Raw genomic sequence first — 21,814 nt, forward strand, 5'->3', positions numbered from 1 at the left:
CAGAAAAAAATACACCAAAGCAATTAAGAAATAGCAAACCACCCTGGCTGGCATAGCTCAGTAGATTGAGCGCAGGCTGCGAACCAAAGTGTCGCAGGTTCAATTCCCAGCCAGGGTACATGCCTGGGTTGCAGGCTATAACCCCCAGCAACCGCACATTGATGTTTCTCTCTCTCTATCTCCCTCCTTTCCCTCTCTAAAAGTAAATAAATAAAATCTTAAAAAAAAAAGAAAGAAAAACAGCAAACCTATCAGATGCAGAGTTCAAAAGATTGGTAATCAGGATGCTCAAAGAAATGATTGAGTATGGTCACAAAATAGAGGAAAAAGTGAAGGCTATGCAAAGTGAAATAAAGGAAAATGTACAGGAAACCAACAGTGACAGGAAGGAAACTGGGACTCAAGTCAACAGTTTGGACTAGAAGGAAGAAATAAACATTCAACCAGAAAGAATGAAGAAACAAGAATTCAAAAAAAATGAGGAGAGGCTTAGGAACCTCCAGGACATCTTTAAACGTTCCAACATCTGAATCATAGGGGTGCCAGAAGGAGAAGAAGAGCAAGAAATTGAAAACTTATTTGAAAACATAATGAAGGAGAACTTCCCTAATCTGGCAAAGGAAATAGACTTCCAGGAAGTCCAGGAAGCTCAGAGAGTCCCAAAGAAGTTGGACCCAAGGAGGAACACACCAAGGCACGTCATAATTACATTACTTAAGATTAAAGATGAGGAAAGAATCTTAAAAGCAGCAAGAGAGAAGGAGACAGTTACCTACAAAGGAGTGCCCATAAGACTAGCAGCTGATTTCTCTAAAGACACCTTACAGGAAAGGAGGGGCTGGAAAGAATTATTCAAAGTCATGAAAGGCAAGGACCTACATCCAAGATTACTCTATCATTTAGAATGGAAGGGCAGATAAATGTTAAAGGGACTTATCCAAGAAAAAGAAAATAAAAAATATGAACAGTAAAATGACAACAAACTCACAACTATCAAAAATGAACCTAAAAAATGAAAACAAAAATGAACTAAGCAAACAACTAAAACAGAACAGTGTCACAGAAATAAGAGATCACATGAAAGGTTATTATCGGGGAGGGGGTGGGGTGAGAATGGGGGAAAAGGTACAGGGAATAAGCAGCATAAATGGTAGGTACAAAATAGACAGGGGGAGGTTAAGAATAGTATGGGAAATGGAGAAGCCAAACAACTTAAATGTATAACCCGTGGACATGAACTAAGGTGGGGGAATGCTGGTAGAAGGTGGGGTACGGGGCAAAAGGGAATAAAGGGGAGGAAAAAGTAGGACAACTGTAACAGCATAATCAAGAAAATATATTTTAAAAAAGAAATTTCCAAAGGACTTTAAAATCAGTTATTTATCATTTATCTAATAAATTAATTTTACTCTATTTCATTTTACTTGAGAGCCATTCCTTGGCAATCACTACCACCCCATATTATATTTTGCACATAATAGAAGGTTCTTAGTACAACTGATTTATTTTCAGTACTAGTTAATGAAATTCATTAGCAATATAAATAGGTTGATAATTCACTTTAGTTTGATTTAGTAGTCAAAATAAATGACTGGTCTAATGTAGGAAACATACTAACACACATAATCCAATATAGCCCTGATACTCCACAGAAGGGTAGAGGAAAATAACTGTATCCACTAGAACTGTCTGTAAAACATGGCATTTGAAAAGCGCTTTGATCTATTTCCCAAATGCTACTTTCTCATGTAACAAAAAGAGGGAAATAATTTATAAAACTAAGGTGACAATAACCTATAATTACAATAATGCCTGGGTAACACTGTTAACATGACATTATTTTGACCAAATAATTTCTATCAATTTATTAAAAATAAAACAGCGTGTAGCAATGTGGCAGTGGCCGACTAAAGAAAGGAAACAGACAAAAACACTGAAGTATTCAGCACTTGAGCAATGATACTATGTCTTTTACCCCCCAGCTTTCTTAGTTTTCTATGATGTACATTTATTAGTTTATTAAAGGAAAAAGCTAATTTATTTTAATATAAAATTAGACATTCAAAAAAAGTACCTTGTGTGATAAACATTTACAATAAAAACAAAATTTTAAAAGCCACATTAAAATGAAAAGCAGAAGCATTTTATCTAATGCCACATTAAGCTTGGCCAGGTTTGTTTCAAATGAATAATAGTAGTTTCTTCATGTAGTTGCTCCTAAATATCTGAATGATGATTACATATGGGGTCTCATCAGTTTAAGTGGATTTGCTCATTCAACTTTCATAATGACCTCTTGAGAAGAATATAATAATGAATCTCCATTGTATTACTGAGGAAGGAAACTGAGATGCAAAGTTAGGGAACGTCCTCAATGACACACATAGCTGCTATAATGAACCCCTTTAGTTTGATTCTAGAGGCACTTCGCTGCTTTTAACCACTATACATTCTGTCACCCACGTAAACTGTAAATCCCAATTCACTCACTAATACAATAAATATCAGAGCATTTTTATCATTTAAATCTTATCACGCCATGCCTATACTTCAAACCCTTCAATGGCTTCTTCTGTGCGCAGCAGGCATGTTTCACCAGACAGCCCTAGGTCCATGCCTCCCATCTAACGCCGTCTCCAGGGCACTGCGCTCGCATTACACCCAGGGACCCTCCCACCTCAAAGCCTTGGAGCCTGTGCTGCTTCTGTTTGGAAGGTTTGTGTACTTCTTCCACACCCACGAAGGGCCAGGTCCTCTTCGTGGCTCAGGTATCATCTAAAATGCCATGCTCTCAGGCCTTCCCCATACCTAATATTTTCTGTTATCAAATTTACATCCTTCAAAACACTTACTACCATTATTACTTTTTATTTTCATATCCATGTTTCTCTTCTAGAACCTTAAGAGTACATAGTAGATATTCAACAAATATTGGCTAAAGGAATGTAAACAATTTTAAGTTCAATTAATGATTTTGTCTAACATTAAGGAAAAATTAGGTCCAAGTTTCCCAAGAGTGGCATTATGGACACTTTGAAAGGATAATCCTTTGTCTGTGAGGCTGTCTGCTGCACTTTAGAATGTTTGGCCGCATCCCTGGCCTCTTGGCCACTGAATGCCACTAGCATCCTTCCCTCCCACCCCGAGTTGTGACAGCCAAAGATGTCTCCGGATATGGCCAAATGTGTCCCCGGGGTGGGGAGGAGGGACGTGGGGCAAAATTATTTCCAGTTGAGAACCACTGAGCCAGATGTTTCCAAATGATTGGAGAATTCTGATTTGAACACTCTATCAGTGTCCAAAACTAAGAAAATACCTAAATATCAACAAATTATATATCATGGATAAAATAAACAAATTTCTAGACACACAAAATTTACCAAGACTAAATAATGAATAGAAAACCTGAAGATCTGTAACTAGTAAGGAAATTGAATCAGTAATCAAAAATCTCCCAAAAACAAAAAAAGCCCTGAACTTGATGGCTTTAACTGGTAGATTTTACCAAACATGTAAAAAATAACTAATTACAGACTTCCTGTCAAGATAGAAGCAGATAGAGACAGCTCACCTCCTCACACAACCATATCAAAATCACAACTAAAATATAGAACAACCAACACTTAGAATGATCAGAAATCAAGTTGAATGGAAGTCCAACAACTACGGAATTAAAGAAACCACATACATTCAGACTGGTAGGGAGGACAGAGACATGGAACAAGCTGGTCTCACATGCACATGTGGTGGATAAAAGTTCGGAAGGGGCATCACAGGAGTGAGGAGTCCCAGCCCCACACCAGGCCGCCCAGGGGCCCAGGGTTCCAGCACCAGGAAGATAATTCCCCATAACTTCTGGCTACAAAAACCAGTGGGAATTGAGTTGGTAGAAAAAACTTGTGGAGACCCAAGCAGTTCCTCTTAAAGAAGCCACACACAGACTTACTCAGACTCACTCCCTCTGAGCTCTAGCACCAGGGTAGCAGCTTGAAAGGCATCAGGGCAAACAGGGAGGGACTGAAGTGTCTAGTGTCGAGGCAAGAGCTGGGGTAGCGCTTTCTCCCAGACAGAAAGGCAGGGCATAGACCACAGTCCCTTTTGTGAACCCGCCCCCGACAGAGCCATGGAGCTGGCAGGCCAGTACCATATCTGAGACTCCAATAACCTGGCTAACACTGTCCACTGCACCCTGGAGATCCCCGGGACCCTGATCCACCCAAATTATAGGCCTACCCAAGCTTTGTGACTTTTCCATGTGAATGGCTAGTCTTGGTTCATGCTTCACAACTTTCTAAATTCACTGAAACAAGCGACAGCCAGCCTCAGTGAGGAGGCCCCAGCCCCCACTTCAGTGGCCCCAGGCCCAGCACTAGCAGCAGTCAGCCTAGATTCACAATGTGGCTTTGCCTGAGAATCTCCAAGCCCAGCACAACCAGCAGCCATCTCAGACTGCTTTATAGCTGAAACAGGGTGGCCCCCGGCAGAACACAGGTGGGACTGATCTTGGCCTGCATCACCTGGGAAACCCCAGGGCCTGCGTACCCAGTGGACAGCTACAGACTATGCCGTAGCACCACCATCCTGCCCCTGAATAGCCGATCCTCCATGGACAGTGGGGGCTGGTGAAAAGTGGCCACAGCCAGTCCTTGCAGCTGACTGGCCTGGGTAAATCCCTCCCACGGACCTGCCAACAGCGACCAAGGCTCAACTACAAGAGGACGATGTACTAGCCCACAAGAAAGATGCACTCAAGCACCCAGTTTGTTTGACAGGAGAAGCTGTGCCACTGGGCCCTACAGGACACCTACTACATTGGGTCACACTACCAAGACAGGGAGTCACAGCCGCTCTACCTAATGCATAGACACAAACACAGGGAGGCTGGCAAAATGAGGAGACAAAGAAACATGGCCCAAATGAAACAACAAAACAAATCTCCAGAAAAAGAAATAAATAAAATGGAGATAAGCAATCTATCAGATGCAGAGTTCAAAACACTGGTTATTAGGATGCTCAAGGAACTTAGTGAGGACCTCTGCAGCATGAAAAAGATCCAGTCAGAAACAAAGGATATACTAATTGAAATAAAGAACAATTTACAGGGAAACAACAGTAGAGTGGATGAAGCCAAGAATCAATCATTGATTTGGAACATAAAGAAGCAAAAAACAACCCATGGGACCAACAAGAAGAAAGAAGAATAAAAAAAAAAAAAATAGTGTAAGCAGCCTCTTGGACAAATTCACACAGTCCAACATTCACATCATAGGGGTGCCAGAAGACGAAGAGAAAGAGCAGGAATTTGGAAACCTATTTGAAAAAGTAATTAAAGAAAACTTCCCTAATTTGATAAAGGAAATAGACATATAAGTGCAGGAAGCACAGAGAGTCCCAAAAAAATGGATGCAAAGAGGCCCATTTCAAGACACATCATAATTAAAATGCCAAAGGTTAAAGATAAAGAAGATAAAGAGAGAATCTTAAAAGCAGCAAGAGAAAAAAAGGCACTAACAGGGGACTTCCCATAAGACTGTCAGCTGATTTCTCAAAAGAAACTTTGCAGGATAGAAAGGATTGGCAAGAAGTATTCAAACTCATGAAAAGCAGAGACCTATAGCCAAGATTGCCCTACCCAGCAAAGCTATCATTTAGAATCGAAGGGCAGATAAAGAGCTTCTCAGACAAGAAAAAAACTAAAGGAGTTTATCATCACCAAGCCATTATTATATGAAATGTTAAAGCGACTTATTTAAAAAAAAAGATCAAAACTATGAACAATAAAATGGCAATAAATACATACCTATCAACAACTGAATCTAAAAAAAAAAAAAACTAACTAAGCAAACAAGAAGAATAGAGACAGAATCATGGATATAGAAAGTGTTTGGATGGTTACCAGATGGGAGGGGGTGGGGGCAAGGGACTAGAGGTAAGGAGACAAAGTAGTACAAATAGGTAGTTCAGAATAGCCATGGGGATGTGAAGTACAGTATAAGACATGGAGTAGCCATATGCATGACCCATGGACATGAACAATGGTGGAGGGATGCCAGAGGTAGTGCGGGGTGCTGAGTGGAAGGAGATGAAGGGGACAAATTGGGATAACTGTAATAACATAATCAATAAAGTACAATTAGCTCTGGCTGGTGTTGTTCAGTTGACTGAGTGCTGGCCTGCAAACTAAAAGGTCACATGTTTGATTCCCAGTCAGGGAACATGCCTGGGTGACAGTCTAGGTTCCCCAGTTGGGGGCGTGGGAAAGGCAGTCAATCGATTTGTCTCGTACACTGATCTTTCCCTTCCGCCCTCTTTCTCCCTCCCTTCCCCTCTCTCGAAGAAGTAAATAAATAAAATCTTTAAAGGAATAAATAAAGTACAATTAAAACAATAACTAACACCAACTCTTCTCTGACTTTTCCAAAAAACTGAAGAGGGAACACTTCCTAAGTCATTCTATGAGGACCAATTTATCCTAATACCAAGGTCAGATAAGACTCTGTAAGACAATTACAGACCAATAACCTCCTATGAAGAATGATGCAAAAACCCTTAAAAAAATACTAACAAACAGAACTCAGCAGCATGTTTAAAGAATTACACACTATTTGGGATTTATTCCTGAGATGCAAAGGTAATTCAATATTTTGAAACTGATCAACGTAATGCATCACAACAATAAAATGAAGGGAAAAACCAACATGATCGTTTCAAGGGATACAGAAAAACCATCTGGCAAACGTCTCCATTCTCTCATGAAAAAAAAAAAAAAAACCACTCAACAAACTAGGAATAGAAGGAAACAACATAATAAAAGCCATCCATGAAAAACCCACAGAGAACACAACACTCAATGGTGAAAGACTGAAAGCTCTTCCCTCCTCTCAGATCAGGAACGAGGCAAGGATGCCTGCATGACCATTTCCATTCAACATAGTAATGACAATTACAGCCGGAACAACTAGGCAAGAAAAGAAACAAAAGACATCCTAATGTCTCTGAGATTATATTAAAAATACTGGCTTAACAGTCATAAAATCTAGTTTCTCTAAATATATGTCAAAAATACACATCGTGTCTCTTTAGTTTTGCCGTTTCCTCTACCATACATTCATAATATATGTGTATTGCCCTTACAAGAGTTTAAAAAATATTGGCTGGTCCTGGCCGGGTGGCTCAGTTGGTTGGAGCATAGTCTCATACACCAAAAGGTTGCAGGTTCAATTCCCGGTCAGGGTACATATCTAGGTTGTGGCTTCAAGCCCCAGCTGAGGCGCACACAGGAGGCAACCAATCAATATTTCTCACATCGAAGTCTCTCTCTCTCTTCCCCCTCTTCTTCCTTCCTTCCTTCCTTCCTTCCTCTCTCTCTCTCAGATCAATAAACATATTATTGGGTGAGGATTTTACTAAATAAATAATTATCAGCTGTACTCATTTTTGTTCATATGATCAATCACTCTAATGCAATTATGATTAATAAGAAGTAATGACAAAAGCACCCTGCTCATCCCTGGTAATGATTCAAGGAGAAACTTACATAAACCAGACTAAAATAAACAAGTAAAAAAAAAAAAACCAGGAAAAAACATGTAACATGAAGGCATTATAAAAGGTGAGTCTTTCTTAAGATATTTGATTATCAGCAGAGATCCTCACTAAATGGCATAAGGGCATAAAGCCTGCATATCAGACATTAAGAAACTAAAATTTTGGCTACATAACTTTTTAAGACTAGCCAGGAGTATTTTTGCCTTTCAAAGAATTTAACCAACTGAAAGTGACATATGGGCACCATATGGTGAGCCAGGAGGAGGTGAATTGAGGGTTAGCCTTTATATTACGGCACAGAAATGATACTAATGAATCTAGCCACCACAGAAATAATGATCAATATATAACCTCAGGGCTGACAAAAAGGTAACCTAAGAATGTCAACGAACCTGGTCAGCCACTCCTACATTCGGTTAATGCGTACAACACTGTAAAGGGGGAGCACAGGCTTAAATCACTATGAACAGAAATGACTGATCAAAAAGTACAGACAATCAAACTTCAAGGTAACTTTGTATTGCCTAAAATCCCCTGTCTCTCTAGGACAGGCACTGTACATAATTGACACACCACTTTTTAATTGACTGAAGACTATATATATGGTAGTAAGTTTAAATAGTAAACGTCAAATTTGATCAAGCAAAACAGAAACAGACTCATAGAAGGAGAGCCCGAAGACAGCTGGGTGGGTGGAGGTGAGGGGGTGGAGGGACTGGCAAAAAGGAAAAGGACTCATGAACGTGGACAACGATGTGGTGATTGCTGGGGAGTGGGGGTGTAAAGGGACTAAATGGTAATGGAAAAAAAGATAATAAAGATTAAATCAAAAAATTTAAAAATGATAAATAAAACTATACCAAAAAATGGGTATAGTAGTTGCCTCTAAAAATCAGATTACTAGAAATTTTCAGTTTCTTTTTTTTAATCTATCTTAAAATAATTCAATGCTGAAGGTACACTTTTATAATTAGAGAAAGTTATACTTTAAGAGTTAGGCCTGATCAAAAAAAACCTCAGTACTTTAAGGAAAAATAATAAAACCAAAGCAAACTCTGGCCCAGAAAAAGTTTGTGCCATAAAAAAATTATAGGTTATTCCTCAACATAAACGAAAGACTTCCAATTACTAGTGTAACTAGATAATGCATTATCCAAACTTGGTCCACTTTAAGAGTTCAAGGAGGATCAAAAAATTATTAATAGGTGTCTAACTGATCTATAATAGCTGTAACTGAGACCTGTTTTGTGGAAACCAGAAAAAATAATCATCTTACCCACTGCCTGCATGATCAAGTTCTAACTCTTTAGGACAATGTTAAAATCATCAAGACCCACCTATCTCATCTCTACTTCTGCTACAAAACCTAAAACACATGCTACACTGGCCATTCCATCGACCATGGTTCTGAATCTTCACTTCCCGGAAGGCCTTTTCTTCCCTTGTTTGCCTAGTGTTCTACACCTTCCAGCTTAGTGTCACTTCCACAACAAAGCAACTGCTTCCTTCACCGTATACTAGCACGTTCAGATCTCTCACCGACGGTTCTTAACCTGGGGCCTATAAATGGCCTGAGGGACATCTGTGAAATTCTGAAATTATATATAAATACTGGGTATTTGCTCTTTGTTAAGGAGAAACATTGCAACCATTCGAATTCTATAAATAATCTATAACCCAAAAGGATAAGAGTCATTGTTTTACATATAACCTTAGATTACAATGATTTATTTACTTGTCTCCCTCATACACTATGAGTTTCTATAAAGCACCCTGTCATATTCCTAGGAATAAACAGTATGATGAACTAAAATATTAAAAAGATGTCTTTCCCCCAATTCTCCCAAAATTCTCTCAGGATCATTCTAAGACACCTGATATCTGCTTCTAATTTAGTACTTTCATTCTCTAACTTTTAAACCCCTTCATTTATGAATCTGAATCAATCATTTCACATAAAAAATTTAATCTCTTTCCATTAAAGCCAATGTTTTCCAAACACTACATTTTCACATCTAATTGGAGAGAGAAAAAGTAAAATAAAAAAAATTTTAGTTAAACTTTTAGAGAAGATATTTGAAAAGAAAATTGAAACTCACAATACATGGCCAAAGCCAATTATTTACAAAAAGAAAAAAAGACGACAGGTGTATGAGCCAATCTATCTTAACATGTTAGTTTCCTAATACTTCCTAAATTAACACCATGGGGAAAGGGCCTAGTCACCTTATTATATTATATACATCTAATTCTACTTGGGATTTTATTGAACCTTTTGCCAAAAAAATCGATCCCCTGCCTATCAAACACTGTCTGTAGTGTCAAGGGCTCACGCAGGAAAAGAGGCGCAGTCTGACAAACAACCTTGAACTACTCACCGTGCTGTACACTGCCGAGACAGTAGGAGTGAAGATCCGATCCTCGAGAGGCTGCTGCACAGGTCCTCTAGGAATTCTAGGAGAGCAGGTTAAGGATAAGAGAGCTCAAAAAATGGATTGCTTTAGCAGTAAGAGAAAATTACTGCCACAAAATTCTGTCAGTGACCCAAGCTTTGGTACCCAATTAGTGGGGAGTTATATACTTAATTGTCCACAGGAGCTACAAAAAGCAAAGTATTTCAAATTCCCTAATGTGATTATATCAATCTCTCCAAAAGTGAGTCCCATGATAAACATTCCATGGAAACTCTAGCCCTGGCTGGAGTGGCTCATTGGACTGAGCACAGGCCTGTGAACCAAAGGGTCGCCAGTTCGATTCCCAGTCAGGGCACATACCTGGGTTGCAGGCCAGGTCCCCAGTGGGGGGGTGCCCCCAGTCCTAGAGGCAACCACACCTTGATGTTCCTCTCCCTCTCTTTCTCCCTCCCTTTCCCTCTTTCATAAATAAAATCTTTTTTTAAGAAACTCCAAACAAATAAAATTACACAACAAACCTCCAAACTTTTAAGCCTATGATGAAAATCTACCACCTTGCTTTATAAAGAAAGAAGACTAAGGAAATATAAGCAGGATATTCACAAAGGTTAAGACTAATACATCAACCTAGAAATTGCTGACACAGGCCCAGTCTGTTTTGCTAACTACAAAAGAATAGAGAATAAAACTCCTTCCTTGTTTTTGTCTTAGCTGCTATTTTACCTCACATCCACCCACCAACTCCCCATTTTTAAAAAAACACTCTCCAGCATAACTTAGTTTAAAATGTTTCAGCATGTTGTCAAGACATTCTGTTAAAAGACAAAGACTATATCATTTTATTCAGCTTCAAAAATGGAAAGATGTAACAAGTTCCTCTATCAGGTAAGATAACAGTCTTAACTCACAATATATGGCTGAAGAGTGACAACCAAAAGACTGACACCAAAAGATTAATGGCACTTATCTCCACATGGGAGGATTTACCTAACTGTTACATGCCTTTTCTATAATAAATATAAGTTACTTGCATAATTGCAATGTATTTTTGAAAGAATGACTATAAATGTAGTAAACCAAAAGGAGAATCCTTCCTTCATCATAACAATTATTTAATACTTCTCACGTTATGTTCCTCTCTAATTCAATAAAAGTTTGAAAGACAGACTGACAGCTGCAAATATTAATTTTATATGAATGACCAGAAGCTGCAGAAATCTGAAAGAATCATTACAAGTGGAATTCTTCATATCTGAGTAGCAACAGTTTACTGAGGCAAGAGAAACACACACACGAACACACACTATGCTTTAGTCATTCAAAACTAGTAACACTGTACCAGTCTCTAGACAGTTCCTTAGACTAGCCACCTCAGACAATAATAGTTCACTGTGTTGCCAGCATCCCCTATGCATGAAAAACTGATTTAAAACACCACACTGAAAAATAAAGATAAAACATATCACTTAAAAAATGCTCCATGCACCCTGGCTGGTGTGGCTCAGTGGACTGAGGACCAGGCTGCAAACCAAGGGTCACTGGGTTGTGGGCCAGGTTCCCAGTAGGGGGTGCTCGAGAGGCAACCACATACTGGTTACTCTCCCTCTCCCTCTCTATAAAAATAAGTAAAATCTTTTTAAAAAAACTTTTTAAAAATGCTTCATCCAAACTATATATATGTTTGTAATATATAAACAGAAGGTTAACAAGTTTCAGGACAAAAGTCCTTCATATTAGCTTATCAATTCTTTCAGAAATAAGATTACCCCTGGCTAAAACAAAACTTTCTTTGAATTATAGTTCTATATTGTGGTCACGTGAATAGTGGAAAATATGAGACCATTCTTCCCCTGCAAAGCCAATTGCTACTGCTTTTTCTAGCTAATGCTAATTCTCACTATGTGAAAATAAGTTCTCATGGTAGTTATCAGTACTATGCCCCACAGTACTGAGCCACACCACTTAAGGGCAGGTTAGGGCTCCAGGTTTCTATGTTACTTTACTGGCAATCAATACTACTAGAACTACAAGATTTCTAAAAAGACAGTCATATATTTGTCTGACATCCCAGCTGACATTCTTTCTCTCTGGCCAGAGATATAGAATTTGATTTCATTTATTTCACTCTGTAAACTACCAACAGAATATTGTGAGGATCGATAAATGAAGTGTTTTGTAAAAGAACATTTAGATAAAAAATAAGTATTTTAAAGTAAAAACACAGTCCTATAAAAAGAAAACTAAAAACAGAAGTTAGAAGATCAGAATCCAAAGCGCGCTACCAGCATAACCAATCCGGTTGCCTTCACTGCACCATTTTATGGTGCTCTGGTAAGCTGAAGCTCAGCGAGATAAAGTAACCTACCCGAGGTAACAAGGCAAAGCAGCCAGGCCGGTTCTGTGTATTCTAAAGACCACTGCTCTTCCTACTACACCAGTGTGTTCAAGGGAAGAAAACAATTATCACAGCCTGGTCAAAATATGGCTGCCTCTATCTACAGTATGGAACTAAATTAGCATTTCACCTCATGAAAGATCCACGCAGTGTCACTCTACAACAACAACTTCCCAGATTCTTGACCCAAGTTGAGTCATTTTCCCAGCAGCAAATGGAATACTGACTATTACAGATAGGGCAGGTAGTGCAAGAAACCAAGGGAGCTTCTTTTATGGAGCAATTTTCTCTTAATTCTTAGTGGTTATGGTTGCACATCTCATAAATATGCTAAAAACCACTGAACTGTACGACTGAATACTGTAAATTATATGGTATGTAAATTATATATCAAATTTAAAATAACATTATTTTAGTAATTTGCAATTAAGCTGGTTATCACCCTTTCCACTAAAAAAAAAAAAAAAGCCCAGATAAATGAGTATTGAGCTAGGTGCTGCTAGGCATTTTCTCTGAAAACAAGTAAATTCAAAGAAATGACGTGCATATAAAGCTCTTAACACTACAGCATATTTCCTCCTAATTCTGCCAACCATTAAGTTTATTATCAGTTCCCACCAAGCTCTGTATCTCCAGCAAATATGATTGGATGCTTATTTCCCTTTGAGCTCATGGAAACATGCAAATAGTTTCTCATAGCACCACTTAAAATTCTAATTCAATCAGCAGTGTAATATGAATGTGCAGTACTCCAGAAAACATTTTTATTTTTTAAGTCTCCTGACTGAAATACAGTAGCAGGCCCACTTGACACTTTTGTAGTTCAAACTGCTGATTTATATCATTAGGAAAAATAAGCAAAATCATTAGCAAGGTTAGATGATGGTATGTAATTCTACACATTCTTTTCCTAATAAAACATTAACAAATTTCAAAATCAAATATAATTTTAAGATCAGCTCTGGCTGGTATGGCTTAGTAGATTGAGTGCCAGCCTGAGAACCAAAGGGTCGCTGGTTCAATTCCCAGTCAGGGCACGTGTCTGGGTTGTGGGCCGGGTCCCCAGTACAGGGGCATGTGAGAGGCAGCCACACATTGATGTTTCTCTCTCTCTCTTTCTCCCTCCCTTACCCCCTCTCTAAAAATAAATAAATAAAATCTTTTTTAAAAAATGAAATTGCAAAGATCTCTTAAAAATTTGAAGGTCGACTTCAGGCAAGATGGAGGAATAGGTGGATGCACCGTACTTCCTCGTACAATCAAGATTAGAAAACCAATAACTTACAACAATAATTTACTATCAGAATAACACCCAGATCCGGCAGAGGATTTATCTGAATGGAAGTCGGGCAGCCAAGAAGCTGAAGTAGACGCGTTCATCCGGACTGGTAGGAGAAGACCAGCCGGGCAGGCGCGGGGCTGGCTCGGGTCAGCGGCGTGCGGAGGTTGGGGGAAGGTTTGGCGCGAAATCGTCGCAAAAGCCATCCGGGAGCGCAAGAACGGAGAGGTGATCCCTGAGTACGCAAGCTGTGGCTGGCAGACCCAGAGGGGCAGCGATTGTGGACCAGGGCAGAGCTCGTGGCCCAGAAGCCCAGACAAGGGTCTGAGTCCAGGGGAACGGAACTACCGCCATTTGTTTTCTCCCGTCCTGCTCCCGCTCCCGCTCCCGCCCCGCCCCCACATATAACGTCACAATCTAGCGACTGGGGTGCCCAGCCCCGGTGAGCACCTAAGGCTCCGCCCCCCACCGTAACAAGAGCTACCAGACTGGGGAAAAAAAAAAGGAGAGATAGGGGAAAAAAAAATATGTTTTCAACAGAGCAGATCAGTCCCCCAGGACTCATCCTTTTGAGCGACCAAGAATTAGCCAATCTATCAGATGCGCAGTTCAAAACACTGGTGATCAGAAAGCTCACGGAACTGGTTGATTTTGGACGAAATTTAGATGAAAGAATGCAGATTACCATAAAACAGATGCAGGAAGACACGCGGAGGAGAGCCAATAGTGAAAGGAAGGCATATGAGTCTCAAAACAATACAGTGGACCAGAAGGAAGATAGAATCAACCAAGCAGGAAAGCATGATGAAATAAGAATTCAAAAAATTGAGGAAAAGATTAAGAGCATCCAAGACACCTTTAAACGTTCCAATATCTGAATTATAGGGGTACCAGAATCGGAAGGGGAAAAGCAACAGATTGAGCACGTATTTGAACAAATAATAAAGGAGAACTTCCCCAATCTGGCAAAGGGAACAGTCTTCCAAGAAATCCAAGAAGCTCAGAGAGCCCCAAAGAAGTTGGACCCAAGAAGAAACACACCAAGGCACATCATCATTACATTAGCCAAGGTAAAAACGAAGGAGAGAATCCTAGAAGCAGCAAGAGGTAAGGGGACAGTCACCTACAAAGGAGTTCCCATCAGACTGTCAGCTGATTTCTCCAAAGAGACCTTACAGGCAAGAAGGGGCTGGAAAGAAATATTCCAAGTCATGAAAGACAAGGACCTACATCCCAGATTGCTCTATCCAGCAAAGCTTTCATTTAGAATGGAAGGGCAGATAAAGTGCTTCTCAGATAAGGTCAAGTTAAAGGAGTTCATCATCACCAAGCCCCTATTTTATGAAATGCTAAAGGGACTTTTCTAAGAAAAGAAGATAAAGAAAAGACATGTATAGTAAAAGGACAGCAAACTCACAAATATTAACAACCACACCTAAAGCAAAACCAAAAGAAACTAAGTAAACAACTAGAACAGGAACAGAACCACAGAAATGGAGGGCACATGGAGGGTTAGCAGCAGGGGGGTGGGAGGAGGAGAGAGGGGGAAAAGTTATAGAGAATAAGTAGCATAGAATGTAGGTTGAAAATAGATAGGGGGAGGGCAAGAATAGTACGGGAAATGTAGAAACTAAAGAACTCATAAGTATGACACATGGACATGAACTAAAGGGGGAAATGTGGGTGGGAGGGGGGTACAGGGTGGAGGGGAGAGAAGGGGGGAAATGGGACAACTGTAATAGCATAATCAATAAAATATATTAAAAAAAAGAAAAAGAAAAAAAATTTGAAGGTCAAAGAGAATTCAAGTATGATAGACTCTAAATTGATTATGTTTTTTAAATATTTTATTTATTTTTAGAGAGAGGGGAAGGGAGGGAGAAAGAGAGGGAGAGAAACATCAGATGGTTGTCTCTCACACATGCCCCACCCCAACCAGGACAGAACCCACAACCCAGGCGTGTGCCCTGACTGGGAATTGAACCAGCAGCCTTTTGCTTTGCAGAACAACGTCCAACCGAGCTACACCAGTCAGGGCTCTAAACTGATTATTAAAGTACTTGCTACATACTCACTACACATTAAGCATCAATTTGGCAAATAAAAAAATTTCAGTGACAAAATTTCATCAGAAAAATCCAGGATAGGATATAGAGAGATTACATAATGATCTGTTTCCTATTTATATCATGAAGGAAAGTGGGGACCTCTAATTCTTTTAAGCACAGATGTTTGCTGGAATTTCATGAATGATGAACTCTCCTCAGGAGAGTTTTGGATCAATGGAATCATAACTGAACTTGGATCTGACTAGTCAGTATCTCCTCAAAAGGTAGATTTTGAGCCCTGGCTGGTGTGGCTCAGTGGATTGAGTGCTGGAATGCAAAGCAAAGGGTTGCCTGTTCAATTCCCAATCAGGGCACATGCCTGGGTTGAGGGCTGGGTCCCCAGTAGAGGACACGCAAGGGGCAACCACTTACTGATGTTTCTCTCCCTCTCTTAGAAAACAAACAAACAAACAAACAAACAAAAAAGGTAGATTTTGACAAGTTAGAAAACAAGTAGTGAACGTCAAGAGAAATCTTCCTGCAGTTTGCTGGAACACTAAAGTTCCATTTACAAACCCCAGCTGAATGTTCTTGAACTCTGCCCCACTCCACTTCAAATGCTACTTACCCCAATGCTCAGCATAAGCAATATTCTTAAAGTGACAGCCTCAAGTTATCATTGCCTCACTAAAAGGAAAAGTGAAAGCACAAACCCACCGCACAAATACTGCTTTAGAGAAGACACAGTTAACTGATCTCAGGAGATGACAACAAGTGAATACAAAAGATTTTTTTTCTGCGTAACATCTTATTTAAGCTTTAGAGCAATATGATAACGTCAGTCAATGTCTGCCTTCTCCACTTTCTCCTCCTTGCTACAAAGTTTTTGATAATGAAGAAGGAAGATAAATTGTATAGCATGAGGGCAAAATTTCAAAACTATACCCTATTTCACAAAGATACAATGCACGATCCCTCAAAAGCAGAACTATTTAAAATACAGATGATTTGGAAATAGCTATATTCCCTTTGATATTAGTTCTGACTCATAAGAAATGTCTATAAAAATTAACTCCAAATGGATCAAAGACCTAATGGAAAAGATAAAACTATAAATTTTTAGAAGTACACAGGAAAAATCTGCACAACCTCCTATTTGGCAATAGACTGTTAAGTAAGACACCAAAAGCAAGAGCAATAACAAAAAACAATAAACTGCACTTCAACAAAGTTAAAACCTTTTGTGCTCCAAAAGACACCATCAAGAAACTGAAAAGACAACCCACAGGATGGAGAGAAAATATTTGCAAATCATATGTATGATGAGGGACTTGTATCCAGAATATACAAAGACCCCTTACAACTAAATAATAAAAACACAAACCACCTATTTTTTTAAATGGACAAAAAATCTGAATAGACAGTTCTCCAAAGAAAATATACAAATGGCCAAAAAGCACATGAAAAGATACTCAATATAATTAGTTACCAAGGAATGCAAATTAAACCCACAATGCAACGTCACTTCGCACCCACTAGGAGTGCTAGAACCAAAAAGCCAGTACTGATGAGAATGCAGAGAAACTGGCACTCTCATACAATGCCAGTGGGGCTGTGAAATAGTACGGCCACTCTAAAAATAGCCTGACAGTCCCTCAAAAGTTTATACATTGAGTTACCATATGATCCATCAACTTCACTCTCAGGTATATAACCAAGAGAAATGAAAACATATGTCCTTGCAAAAACTCATACATGAATATTTATATATATGCAACATTATTCAAAATAGTCAAAAGGTGAAAACAACCCAACTGTCAATCAGCTGATGAATAAAAGCACATGGTATATTGTTAATATTAAATTTTATTTGGCAATAAAAAGAAAGGTGCCCTGGCTGGTGTGGCTCAGTGGACTGAGTGCTGGTATGAGAACAGAAAGGTTGATGCTTCAATTCCCAGGCAGGAAACATGCTTGGGTTGCAGGCCCAATCAATATATCTCTTGCACACTGATGTTTCTCTCCCTCCCTTCCTGTCTCTCTAAAAGTAAATAGATAGCCCTGGCTGGTGTGGCTCAGTGGACTGAGTGCTGGCCTGCGAAACAAAGGGTTGCTGGTTTGATTTCCAGTCAAGGGCACATGCCTGGTTTGTTGGCCAGGTCCCTGGTGGGCAGAGCATAAGAGGCAGCCACATGTTGATGTTTCTCTCCCTCTCTTTCTCACTCCATTCCCCTCTCTCTAAAAAATAAATGAATAAAATGAAAGTAAATAACAAAATCTTTTTTAAAAAGAAAGGAAATACTAATACATGCTACAGCATGGACATGGGTCACAGGTTCGACTCTCAGTCAGGGCACGTGCCTGGATTGCGGGCCAGGACCCCAGTAGAGGGCATGTGAGAGGCAACCACACAATGATGTTTCTCTGCTTCTCTTTCTCCCTTCCCATCCATAAAAATAAACAAAATCTTCAAAAAAAAATAGCTTGAGGGCAATTGATCAAATGCCTATAAATTCACCCACTTTAGTTCATTATATTGTCCAAAAAGATATGAATACTTTGTTGAAATCAAGTAAGTGGTAGCCCGTATATACAGTATTGATAGTAAGGTACACACAGATCTTCAGAGTATAACCAGTATGAAAACTTTTTTCATTACACTTGACAGACTGACCATCTGCTGAAGTTATCATTTATAAAGTAAAAACTTGTAAGTTTTAACTTACAAATGAAAACTGGAATATGCTTGATAAGATTTAGGAAATATGCAATCAAGCCCAATCAAAATGGTAATTATGAATTCACCATCAGGCCTAAAATACAACTAAAGAAAGCTGCTAGCTTTATATAAAAAAATGCCTGAAGAAAGAAGGTGAAACAACAAAAAGGAAATGGTTTCATTCTTTAAAGAGAGGTGTTCCACCCAGCCAAGGTAAAGTACACCCACTACAGCTCTCCCCACCCTCAGTGATTACAACTAAAAACTCTAGACAAAATACAAAAGCAATGTACATGCAGACTCTGAAAAAGCAAACAAAAATGGGGATCGAGAAAAGGAGTCCAACTCAGTGAACCATCCCATATGATGTGTGTGGGGGGTCCCTTTTGTGCTGCTGCTGCTGCTGTTATTGTTAACTGTTTTATCTTTTTCTCTACGGCCTTTTGCCCTGAAGGAGGGGCCCTGTCACAGAACTATGCAACAGAGCAGCAATACAAGCAGCCAGAACTACAACAGAAGCCTTTTCTTCCTGGCCAGAGGAAGAGTCCTGATGGGCCAGAGTATTCCAAAAAACCGGAAAAGGAGGGTCTCTAATTCTTTGTATGAACCCACACACATCCCACCAGGCTCACCTCTGAGCTTTACATAAATGGGGCAAATTCAAAGCAGCATGTTAAAAGATTAGAACTGCTCCCCACAACCCCCCAAGCAGAGCTATAACCCGAGCCCTAAGCCTAAGTAAGACTATAACAGGACCTAGAATCTACAAAATGTACAATTTTAAATTTCCAAGACACGATTTAAAATTACTCGGCATACAAAAATAGGAAAATATAATCAATTCTCAATAACTACTAGTCAAATTTAACAAGGTTTACTGCCTTCTTACAAAATGTTCTCCAAACAATCCAGAATTTATAAAGCATAACATTTACAGTGCCTAGGACACAATCAAAAATTACTTGACATACGCCCTGGCTGGCGTAGCTCAGTGGATTCAGCACGGGCTGCGAACCAAAGTGTCGCAGGTTCGATTCCCAGTCAGGGCACATGCCTAGGTTGCAGGCCATGACCCCCAGCAACCGCATGTTGATGTTTCTCTCTCTCCCTCCCTCCCTCCCTCCCTTCCTCCCCCCCTCTTTCTCTCTCTCTCCCCCTCCCCCCTCCCTCTCTCCCTCCCTTCCCTCTCTAAAAATAAATAAAATCTTAAAAAAGAAATTACTTGACATACAAGAATTTCTCCAATTCTTAAGAGAAAAAACAATCAATAGGTGCCATCCCTGAAAAGGCAAGTGTTAGTATTACCAGGCATAAACTATAAAGCTACTGATATAAGTATGCTCCAAGATGTAAAGGTAAACACATTTAAAGTAAATGAAAAGACAGAAATCCTCAGCAGATAAACAAAACTATTTTTAAAAAATGAAGAAATTTTAAAACCAAACAACATAGTATCTACCAAAGAAAAAATATCAATGGGTGGTTATCAGAAGCAGAACTGAGATCACAGAGGAGTCAGTGAATGAGGAAATAGATTTTAAAAAGAAAGAAAAGTAAGTATTAAAAATGACAAGGATGGACAAGACAGGAATGTGACACATAACCAACAACACAAAAACACATCAAAAGAGGCACACCTGAAAATAAAAGTCTCAGCAGAGAACTGTATAAAATACAGACATTTGCAGACAAACTGAGGTCGATAAATGTGTTGCCAGCACCGACACTATGAGAAATTCTAGAGGAAATTATTCAGGCTGCATGGAAATTATCCTAGATGGAAGAGTGAATATGCAGGGAGAAATAAAAAAACAAAAAATAAATATGTAAGTTAATATAAAAAATATTTCTTAAAATTTATTTTTGAATGATTGAATGTTGAAAGTAAAGTAATAATAATGGTGATGTGTTATTAGCTTTTAAACATAGAGTGTTAAAACATGTAACAAAAAACCCACAAAGTATAGGAGGTAGCATAAATGGTACTGTTAAGAAAGACAGTGAAACAGAAAGGCAAGGTGGAAAACTACGTAATATGAAAGTTTGCTATATAAGTTAAAAATTGTTCTTAGGAGGCGAGATAGTAAGTAACTGTGCATACGTGAGACCTGTATGAACCGGAGGGCCACAGGTTCTCTAACACAACTGCTACCCTATGCTGTTGTAATGCAAAAGCAGTATTCAATAAAATAAATGGGTGCAGCTATGTTCCAATAAAACTCATTTACAAAAATAGGTAGCTGGCAGTGGGCCATAGGTGGCCCACCCATGATTTAACCTAATAAGAGAATTTTCCCCAACACTTTGTACAAGACTGCTCACTTAGGATTTTAAATGCTTGTGGTGAACACACAATATTCAGATGATGCATTATAGTGTTGTATACCTGAAACCTATGTAATTTTATTAACCAGTGTCACCCCAATAAATTCAGTAAGGAAAAGACTATAAATGCTCAGTTATAGCTTAAGATCTCATAACACAAACCTTAAGTTTCCAAACATAATTAAATTCATCAATGATGGAGATGAAAGAGTTATAGTGCGACCATATTTTTCAGACTGTAAGACATGCTCCCCCTCCAAATTTGGGAGGAATAATAATTGTTAATGCTGCTGTTGAGTTCTGTTTACATTTACATTGGTGAAATATTGCTATTTATGTTATTAAATATTTTACCGTATTTTTTGCTTCAAAATTGTTTTCCTATTTTCCTCTAAAACCTAGGTGTGTCTTATGGTTCGAAAAATATGGTATGTTCATAAACTGATGTTAGTGAGATTCTTAAAATTACTGCTAATAAAACTTGATGGTATTATTTGAAATAATCAGAGTGCACATATTGTTTAAACTCAGACTAGGTTCATAATAACTAAAGCAACTTCTGATATGCCAATAATCACATCTAAATGTTAATTCAGTAATAATGACAGTGAATGCTTATCTATAATTACTTGAGAGTAATAGTAATAAAATGAAATGGAGAAGAATAAATGTCAGAAGAAAAAATACTTTTTAACATAACCATCCATATTAAAAGAAACAGGAAGATATATTCCATTTCAATTCTTTTTCCTATTAAACCACCTTCAGTAATATTACACAGCAAAAAGAACTACCTTTTGCAACCGGAGAATATTATGCTAAGTGAAATAAGCCAGTCTGTGAAAGACAAACGCCATATGATCTCATCTATAAGAGGAATCTAATGAACAAAACAAAGTCACGAACAAAACAGAGCCACAAGCATGGAAACATGGAACAGACTGACAGTGACAGGAGACAGGGGGTTTATAATGGGCAGGCGAGGGCAAAGGAGGAAAAACTGGGACAACTGTAACAGAGTAATAATAAAAATAAAATAAGTATTCCCTCAGTTTAAAAAACTAAAAATATTGAGGTCAACTATCT

General features: G+C 38.8%; 1 protein-coding gene across 27 annotated transcripts in view; it reads right to left on the reverse strand.

Annotated features, from left to right (window-relative positions):
• EIF4G3 (eukaryotic translation initiation factor 4 gamma 3) overlaps positions 1-21,814 on the reverse strand; it is a 294,941-nt gene that overhangs the window by 199,182 nt on the left and 73,945 nt on the right. For all 27 annotated transcript variants that reach the window (XM_036025438.1, XM_036025450.1, XM_036025440.1 and 24 more), the window contains exon 2: positions 9,927-10,002. In XM_036025438.1, the coding sequence (XP_035881331.1) occupies positions 9,927-10,002 (76 nt within the window). The remainder of the gene's footprint in view (positions 1-9,926; positions 10,003-21,814) is intronic.

Source organism: Phyllostomus discolor, chromosome 5, assembly GCF_004126475.2.
Source record: "Phyllostomus discolor isolate MPI-MPIP mPhyDis1 chromosome 5, mPhyDis1.pri.v3, whole genome shotgun sequence".
NCBI classification, from domain to species: Eukaryota; Metazoa; Chordata; class Mammalia; order Chiroptera; family Phyllostomidae; genus Phyllostomus; species Phyllostomus discolor.